This window comes from Peromyscus eremicus, chromosome 8a, assembly GCF_949786415.1.
Source record: "Peromyscus eremicus chromosome 8a, PerEre_H2_v1, whole genome shotgun sequence".
NCBI lineage: Eukaryota > Metazoa > Chordata > Mammalia > Rodentia > Cricetidae > Peromyscus > Peromyscus eremicus.
The window spans coordinates 10918411-10928159 of NC_081423.1; the positions used below are offsets into that span (position 1 = coordinate 10918411).

At 46.0% G+C, this 9749-nt stretch overlaps 1 protein-coding gene across 1 annotated transcript in view; it reads left to right on the forward strand.

Moving 5' to 3' along the window:
- Adcy9 (adenylate cyclase 9) overlaps nt 1–7318 on the forward strand; it is a 129408-nt gene extending 122090 nt beyond the window's left edge. Inside the window, exon 11 of the mRNA XM_059270099.1 lies at nt 5187–7318. Coding sequence (XP_059126082.1) covers nt 5187–6378 — 1192 coding nt within the window. The 3' untranslated portion in view covers nt 6379–7318. The remainder of the gene's footprint in view (nt 1–5186) is intronic.
- The last annotated feature ends 2431 nt before the right edge of the window (nt 7319–9749 follow it).

A 9749-nucleotide genomic window follows, 5' to 3' on the forward strand; every position in this document is an offset into this window, starting at 1 on the left:
ACACAGACAGCAATAATACATAATTTAATAATATAATATTTACATATCTGATGAGAAATTTGAAATAATACATATTTGAATTTTTAAATTAAATACTTAACCCTTACTTTATTCTAAACATAAAAGTAAATTCTAAATAAATTGAAGGGTAAAAGGTAAAAATTATATGTGCTGTACATGCATATCTACAGCCACACATGCCCCTGTATTAATGCATGCAGACACACACACCACAAGAAATAAAAATAAATAACTATAAAAATTAGAAAAGTAGTAATTTTCATGCCTCTTAAGACAGATAATTTTTCAGTCTTATCAGTAATAAATAGAAAAAGAATGAACAACAAAGAGGAAGGGAAAGAAAACGAAGACAGAGAGAAAATCATCCATGGAACAAAACCCCACACGGAAGAAAGACAAAAGGAGTTCACAAAGAGGAAATATATCACATTAGCCGCATTTTCCCCAGTCCTGGGAATCGAGCTCACCGGTGACCTCCACTGATCTTCGGCTCAGCTTCACTTGGGCCCTCAAAGAGTAGTAACAGGATGTCAGCCATCCACTCGAGCCTGGAATGCTAGTGCTGTGCAGGCTGAGGCCGGTGCTGGTGCGGCACTGTATCTACAACCCTGCAGACCCCAGATGGTAACAGATGCCGTGCCTCACTGGTTAGAGCTGCAGGGGCTCTTGCTTTCTGTTTGTTTGTTTGTTTTTCCCTTTCCATTTTAAAAACTCTCTTTTGCGTGGTAATAGACTTTAGTATGCTTTACTTTAACTTCCATTAATGGTTTAATGTCCCAGACTTCAGTCCTAAGTGGACTCTCCCATTTATTCATCTCAGATTCCTCTTTTGGACTGGGCCGTGATGGTGCAGGCCTGTAATCCCAGCTGTGCAGGAGGCCAAGAGATTAGGAGAGCCTGCGGGACTGCAGAGCGAGCTCAAGGCCAGCCTGAGCAAGTTTCTGAGACCCTGCCTCCAAATGGAAATGCTAGCTAAAGAGCTGGGACCAGCTCAGTGGTAGAGACTTATCACCAGTACCAGTAACAGTCCTTCTCTTGGAAACTGACCAAATTCAAACTGCTATTTGAATTTAGAACTGGGATTGGGCTACCTTTGCCCACCTGTCTTAGAATAAAAATTGCTGGTTGTTATGGCATATCCTATAATCCCAGCACTTGGGAAGTGGGGGCCAGAGGATCCAAGGTTCAAGTCATCCTTAGCTACATAGTAAGCTAATTCCAAGACCTCCTGAGCGACATGAGACCCTGTGTTAATGGAACAAAATTCGGTACAGGACAAAATGGTTCAACAAGTAAAGCACCAGACATCCTCTGACCTAGACACATGTGAGGTGGAATGTGTCTGCATTCGCTTACCATGATATACATAATAATAAAGTTTTTTAAAGGTATGGGCCAATGAGAAAGCTCAGGAGGTGCTTGCTGCCAAGTCTTTTGACCTAAGTTCAGTCCCTCAGGAAACTGGAGCAGGAGAATTACTGCAAGTTTGAGACCAGCAAGTGAGGAGGGAGAGTAAGATTGATTATGGAAACACCGGTACTGTCGCCTGTTTCTCCCACCGAGATTTAAAGCAGTTAATGTTAAGCCTACTGTACTTACTAAAGGAGGCTGTTCGTCAATGCACAACATTGGGAAAAGCAAAAGGAAACTTAGCTTCAGACCAGCAAGCTGTGCTCACAGGAGACGGGGCTGGCTTCTCCCCAGCCCAAACCCTCTCCCCCGCTCTGCTTAAAAGCCAGCCAGAGAACCTCAGGCTGAGTTGAAACATGTTTTAGTGCATTAAACAAAGTGGTCACTTTGCTTAGCATTTGAGTCATAGGTATTGTCATTTGTTTCAATGCTATAGTAAAATAAATAAGCATGGGGTGTCCTACCATAGAGAACTCTGTCCTGGTTCCCAACCACTGAGCTGTGAAACCCGTGCCAGGTCCCCAGGCCAGCAGCTGGACTCCAGGGTTCAGCATATTGCAGGGAAAAGACAACAAGATCAGCAGAGGGAGAAGCTTCTCTCAGGAGCCCCCTCCCCGTGAGCCGTGAGAGCCCTAGAGGATCTCAGTCACAACACGGAGCTCTTCTCATAGCAGCTCCATACACAGCCTGAAAGGAAGCGGTGCTCAGCATCAGCTGCATTGCCTGTGCAAGCAGCCTCCATACCGCTGACTGCTCTCACCCAGGGGTAATGGAAACCCTCCCCAATCCCAGCTCCCTGCTGCCAGCCCAGGCCTTTCGGAGGTTGATGACCTCCCCTGCAGAGCTAACACTGTACACTGAACCCTAATGCAGAAGGACTTGGCCACACTCCAGCTAGTCTTCATGCTTTACAACAGGAGGACACCAAGTCCTGGCAGAAGGTGTGGTTTGCCCAAGGCCCCCAATCTCTCCAGTTGTCCTACCAGAGCAGCCCAGGGGACCAATGTCAGGGCTTTTGTGATGGTGCTCTGGGGAGTGTCTCAATGGCCTCAAGTTCATTTTTCTTTTCTTTTCTTTCTTTCCTTCTTCCTTCCTTCCTTCCTTCCTTCCTTCCTTTCCTTTTCTTTCCTTTTCCTTTTTTTTTTGAGATAAGATCTTGTGTAGCCCAGGCTGACCTTGAACTTGCTGTGTACGCAAGGATGACCTCACATTCTTGACACTCCTGTCTCTGCTCCAAAGTGCTAGGGTGACAGGCATGTGCCACCAGGCCTTCCTAAACCTCTTATTTTAAAACACCCCTATATTATTGATGCTTTTTCTCTTTACTCTTTTTGGGGGCCTGCCACCCAGCTCCCAAATAAATCACACACTGAGGCTTATTCTTAATTATAAATGCCTAGCTTTAGCTTGGCTTGTTTCTTACCAGCTTTTCATATCCTAAATTATCCCATCTACGTTTTGCCTCTGGACTTTTACTTTTCTCTTACTTCTGTAAATCTTACTTTTACTCTTAATCTGTGACTGGCTGTGTGGCTGGCCCCTGGGGTCTTCCTCTCCTTGTTGTCTTGCTCTTTCTTCTTTTCCTTCTAGATTTCTCCTTCTGTTTATTCTGTCTTCCTGTCAGCCCCACCTATCCTTTCTCCTGCCTCACCATTGGCCGTTCAGTTCTTTATTAGCCCATCAGGTGTTTTAGACAGTCACAGTAACACAGCTTCACAGAGTTAAACAAATGCAACACACCTTTGCATCTATAACAAATGTTCCACAGCATAAACAAATGTAAAACACTGTAAAATAATATTTTACAGCACCCTTATGTCAGCGATAACAATAAAACTTAAATTAAATAGTGTGGCTAAGGAATTAAGGTTTCTGTGTCTTAGACCCATTTCACCTGAGGACACATCAGCTTTCTCTCCGTTTATATTGACATAGTGACCAAGTCCATCATTACATAAACTCCAACAACCTACCTTGGGCAGTTTAGCAGTGCATTAACTTATAAAACCGATATGAACTGAACAGCCACAGTTCTGTTGGAAAAAGAAAGGATGAAGGGAGGGAAGAAGGAAATGGTAACATTAACTGGCTTGGGTAGTAGGACAATGGATGAATCGTTGTTTTAATTTTTGCCTTTTCCCCACATTTTCTATGATTGAGCATGCAATATTTTTAACAGAGGAAAAAAAAACTGAGCAAGTATCATGGTATATACTTATGATCCCAGCACTTGGGAAGTGGAGGCAAGAGGATTAGAAATTCAAAGTTAGCCTCAACTATATAGCAAATCCAGGCCAGCCTGGGCTACATAAGACCCTGCCTTGAAGAAGAAGAAGAAGAAGGAGGAGGAGGAGGAGGAGGAGGAGGAGGAGGAGGAGGAGGAGGAGGAGAAGAAGAAGAAGAAGAAGAAGAAGAAGAAGAAGAAGAAGAAGAAGAAGAAGAAGAAAAGGACATGGTGGCCCTCAGTGCTGTCTTCAGTGTCAGCTGCAGGGCTTCTCATTGCAGTGGCCTGCAGGAGACCGGCACTCTGGAGAAGGTTCAGTTAGGAGGACTTCTTGGGAATGTCTAAGTTCTAAACTGGCAACTTTGAAATGATCCAATAATCCTGGTGTATGCAAAGATGAGCATACAGGAATGTCCCCTGAGACATCACTTCTCATCATAACTACAGTGTCCCTCATGAATGTGGTGGTCCATATATTAGATTACTCTATAGCCGTGAGAAAGTAGCTCTATGTGTTCCCTCAAAGGAAAGACTGTTCCATTCTGTATGCCGATTGACTTTCTTACCATGTGCAGATATACTCTTAAGTGTATACATCTCATACCCTTTTTGAAAATGCTAAGATTGTCTTAATTGACTTTGGTAAAAACAGAACTAACTAGAATGGGAGAATGTGTTTTGTTAAACTTTCATACGAGTAGAGAACAGAGAAAGTATAAATAGTCTTTGTAAAATGATGTCTGTTGTTTAGAAATATAAGAAAATATACCAGAATATTCAGTTTCTTAGATATAGTAATGGTACTGTAGTCACAAAGGGAAATGTCCTTGTCTTGGGAGATACATACTAAAATAGTTAGACCAGCAACTTACTTTCAAAATGTTTAGGAAAAGTATTTGTGTGTGTCAGTGTGTGTTTGTATGTTATATGTGTTGAGAGGAAAAGCAGAAAGGCAACATTTAATAGTTGTCAACTCCAGGTGAAGAGCTTCTGAGAGTTTGTTTCCATAAAGTTGAGATTTTTCCAAGAGAAATAGTTGAGGAGAAAGAAAAGATTATTTTTTTGGGGGGGGGGGGTTTCGAGACAGGGTTTCTCTGTGTAGCTTTGCGCCTTTTCCTGGAACTCACTTGGTAGCCCAGGCTGGCCTCGAACTCACAGAGATCCACCTGGCTCTGCCTCCCTAATGAGTTCTTTTAAAGAACAGTTACAGCTGGGCTTAGCACTACAGGCCTGTAAGCCCATCCTGTGGGTATGGAGACGGGGTTAAATGCAAGGCCAGCCTCTAGCTACATAGCTAGTTCACGGCCAGCCTGGGCTGCATGACACCTGAGTTCAAGAAACCAAATCAAATGTAAATAAAACAAAAGCGTCTCGGAAGCCTGCACAATAGCCAGGCTGCTTTCCGGCCTCGGGGTGTCAAGGGTGGTACTCGGTCACACTCGGCGGGGTGCTCCCTCTCTGAGCGAGTTTGGGGTGCTCCCTTAGTAGGTGTTCTGAGCGGCTGTGTCATTTCTGTCTCTCTGCTCCACAGTGCCAACAGGAACCTGTGCAACAGCTCACTGCTGCAGGACAGCAGGAGGCCGGCCAGCCTCATAGGCAAGGAGCTCATCCTCACCTTCTTCCTCTTGCTCCTCTTGGTCTGGTTCCTGAACCGAGAGTTCGAGGTCAGCTACCGACTGCACTACCATGGGGATGTGGAAGCAGATCTGCACCGCACCAAGATCCAGAGCATGAGGGATCAGGCTGACTGGCTACTGAGGAACATCATCCCCTACCACGTGGCCGAGCAGCTGAAAGTCTCCCAGACCTACTCCAAGAACCATGACAGCGGAGGAGTGATCTTTGCCAGCATCGTCAACTTCAGTGAATTCTATGAAGAGAACTATGAAGGGGGCAAGGAATGCTACCGGGTCCTCAATGAGCTGATAGGTGACTTTGACGAGCTTCTGAGCAAACCGGACTATAACAGCATTGAGAAGATCAAGACTATCGGGGCCACATACATGGCAGCGTCAGGGCTGAACACTGCCCAGTGCCAGGAGGGTGGCCACCCCCAGGAGCATCTGCGTATCCTCTTTGAATTTGCCAAGGAGATGATGCGTGTGGTGGATGACTTCAACAACAATATGCTATGGTTCAACTTCAAGCTCAGGGTTGGCTTTAACCATGGACCCCTCACTGCAGGCGTCATTGGTACCACCAAGCTGCTCTATGACATCTGGGGAGACACTGTCAACATTGCCAGCAGGATGGACACCACTGGTGTTGAGTGCCGCATCCAGGTGAGCGAAGAGAGCTACCGTGTGCTGAGCAAGATGGGTTATGACTTTGACTACCGAGGGACTGTGAACGTCAAGGGCAAAGGGCAAATGAAGACCTACCTTTACCCAAAGTGCATGGACAATGGGGTTGTGCCCCAGCACCAGCTGTCCATCTCCCCAGACATCCGTGTCCAGGTGGATGGCAGCATTGGACGGTCTCCCACGGATGAGATTGCCAACTTGGTGCCTTCTGTTCAGTTCTCAGACAAGACTTCCTTGGGATCTGATGACAACACACAGGCCAAGGACGTGCACCTGTCCTGTAAGAGACCCTGGAAAGAGCCGGTCAAAGCTGAAGAAAGGTTTCGATTTGGAAAAGCCATAGAAAAGGATGACTGTGAAGACACAGGAATAGAAGAAGCCAATGAACTCACCAAGCTCAATGTCTCAAAGAGTGTATGAGGCAGCATGGAGAGCTGCCGAGGTGCTCTGTTCATCCAAACACAATAATATTTGTATTGACAGGCTGGCGTGCTGTCTAGCACCTCAGTGTCTGTTCCTGGATGTGGTGTCATGTGGTCATTTCAGCCCTAATCTCTGTGTGGATCACAGTTATTCAGGGTCCATTTCCACCCATTTCTTCTTTCCTTTACTCCCTTTCCTGGAAGCCTGCCCCCAGCCTGGGGGATCCATTCAGCGGTGTGGAGGAATACAAGTGCCTTCAGGGTTTGGCCTTGAGTCTAGGGCTGAGGCCACTGGTGGAATCATGGCCCTGGGTATTATTTGACTTCTTTAGGACAAAAAAAAAAAAAAGCTGTGGTTAAGATACCGTTTTTTATTGCCTTTTCTCACAAGCTTTTTTTTCTCATACAGTGTTTTCCAGTTTATTTTTTCTATATATGTAATAGTGTTTTTTGGTCACCTGGCCTTTCTAAGCACATACACGCACACACACTTGCATTTATGAATCTGACATAAAGTGCCAGTAACTCATCGGGGGAGGGGCTATAAAAGGGGGGCAGGACTGGGAAGCTCAACAAGCCCCCTTCTGGCATCTCGGGGTACCTGGGCCCATATTCCTGTGGCCCATGAATGGGCCTCTCTGCCCCCAACACTGGGCAGTTTCGGGGGCTCTTCTGCACGCAGGCCAAAATTTCATATGCTCACCAGGCACAAAGCTTACACGCCAGGCCTCAGGAATCTCAAAGCCGTGTTTTCATCTGACCCTCCACAGAGGGGTCTTCCAGCCAAGAGCGAAGATGTTTGTCTCAGAAGCCGACTCATCTGAGGGAGACAGTCGACCATCTGAGGGTTGCGTTTATTTATTTATTTATTTAATCAAAACGTGTATTATGGGGAGGGGCCACTGGATAGTTTTGGTGAGGGAAACGGAGTGGGCAGGGCAGTTTGTGAAGGACACAGCAGACCAATGACAAGATGTCCCTCTATGTTTCATGTCTCATCCACTGTGGCCTACGGTGCCAGCCAGGGTGCTGCTCCCCCTTGTGGGGATCCAGAGTCAAACTGCTCAGCTCCAAGCGGGATTCTGCAGACCTTTTGTCCGTTCCTCCCACAGTTGGACTGCACAGGCTGATTTGTAGTGGGATTTAATTCTGCTGGCCAATTCAGACTCTCGAAAGAGGCTACTTGTGGCGCACCGAGGAGCAGAACCGTCTGTATGCCAAAGGAGATGCAGACAGCAGACACAGAGCCGATAAGGAAAACGGCGTTCGTTCTGGTGGCTAACCTTGCTCGTAATTGTGTCTTTCCATGTTGAGTCTCAAATTTCTGCTGAATGGAACTCAGGCTACAGTTGTCCTGACGCCATCACTCTTCCAGGTGACGCTGGTGTGCAGCTCAGAGACGACTGAGGAGCAGCTCTGTCTGTTGGAGGTCTTCATGCCGTGCCCTGTGGTGTGTTCTTGCACTGGTAAACCTCACTGTATGATTTTCACCTCTGAGTTGAGTCCCTTGTTACTCATTCCCAGAGACAGACAGGACCTGCTGATGCTAGCAAGGTGACATAGTTCTAGTCAGCCACTTCCCCTGGGGACACCTGGGGTGGCCACCCAAGCATCATAGCCATGCCAGGACCCAGAGTGTTCTTAGTGACGGGAAGATTTTCCTTCCCAGTTGGCTCCCTGTTGGTCTTCCAACTCGAAGAACAGATGGTTGTAATAATACCTCTTGCTTCTGAAGAATGTATTCTTGTACAATGCCACAGATTTTTTTCTTAAAAACACTACCTGATTCTTTCCTTGTACTAGGGATTTAGGGCATGCTGGGTTTCCTCCGGTCAGTATTAGGGTGTTGGTTGTCTGAGTGTCGGTCAGTCTGTCCTCCAGCTCCAGGCTGCATAGCCTTGAGGAGTGAGCTGGTGTTAGTGTCTGTGCAGTCTTGGTTCAAGATGTGCTCTGCCGGGTTCATCTCTGCACACATCTTTCCTCTCAAACTCTCTTCCTTTCTCTGCTACAAACGTGTTTGTGATTCTTTCCCAGCCCACCCCCCAACCCTAGACCTGCAAGCCAGTTGAAGAGAATCATTGACCTTGAGCAGGTGGTCCAGTTATGAGTTGTGCAAATAGAGCCCTGGATGAAGGGGCGGCTCCCACAGAGTGCAATGGTCTTAAGAAACACCCTGAGCCTTCCTGAAGAACCAGTGCAGACATTCTTCTTTCAGGGTGCAAGGCCCCTGAGGCCTTCCCAGCTCCCTGCCCCAAAGCATACCTCAACACAAACCACGGCTCTGCAGCACACCTGCCGTGCAGCCTGGGCTGTTGGCATTGAACAAACAGCTGGAGACAGTTGGGCTTCTAGGCAGTGGACTCGAGTGTCCTCAGGTGGCAATACTTCTTAGGAACCTAGGGCAGGAAGCAATACTCCAGAACTGAATGTGTGTAAATAGTTGCTTTGCGTTGCAATTCCTCTTTCCCTCTTGGCCCAGCTCAGATCAACTTTTTACATCTGTGTGATCAAGCACACATAATTTTGTCCCACGCAAATGATCGTAGAGTATCAGTTACAAACCCTTAAACTGCTTGACGAGCCCACAGATTGAGCACACCTGCGCATGGCCCCCTCCACCCTGGCTTCCCTCCTGGGGACTGCACCGCACATTTGCTCATGACACAGAGAGCCAAAGGCAGTGTGCAACCATCACCTGGGCTATAGTCACTTGTAGTGTCCAAAGAAAAGTCTGCATTTGACTTTCTTGATTTTCAAGGTCAGCGTTTTTGATTGGTTGTTTGAAAAATCGCATCATGACTAGAACCAGAAATTAAATCAGCAAGAACCAACTGTTTGTGTTTCCATGTTTCCTTTGCTCTGCTCTTTTTAAATTGTTAACTCTAAGAATTTCAAAATGCATCCACTGAAACAAATGGATATTAAAATATTCTAAAACCTAACTTTGATGCCTGGTATTTCCTCATTGAAAAGCTTGATACTTCAGACTAGGCCAGCCTCCTCCCACCTCTTGTATTTTCTGCAACTTGTGGCCAAAACAGGAAGATTTACTTTTCATTTCTGTCACGGCTTTAAAAATAGGAAAAACCATACCAAAATTATGCTTTTTTGTGTTTCTGGGGCATTATTATTATTATTTAATGAATTCACCTACTGCAGTTAACTTTGGTTGAGAAATGCTTATTTTTATCCAGAATGTTAAAAGTTAAAAATCAGGCTGTAGGACACATTGTACAGTTGACAATTTCCCTACTTCATTAGCAGTTTTTCATGCAGCATCTTAATGAAGGAGTTGACTAAGGAAACGCAATAGATTTTCTGAAAAGGCAGCCTGAGAAGCACCCACCTCACGGTGATTGGTGATTGTGG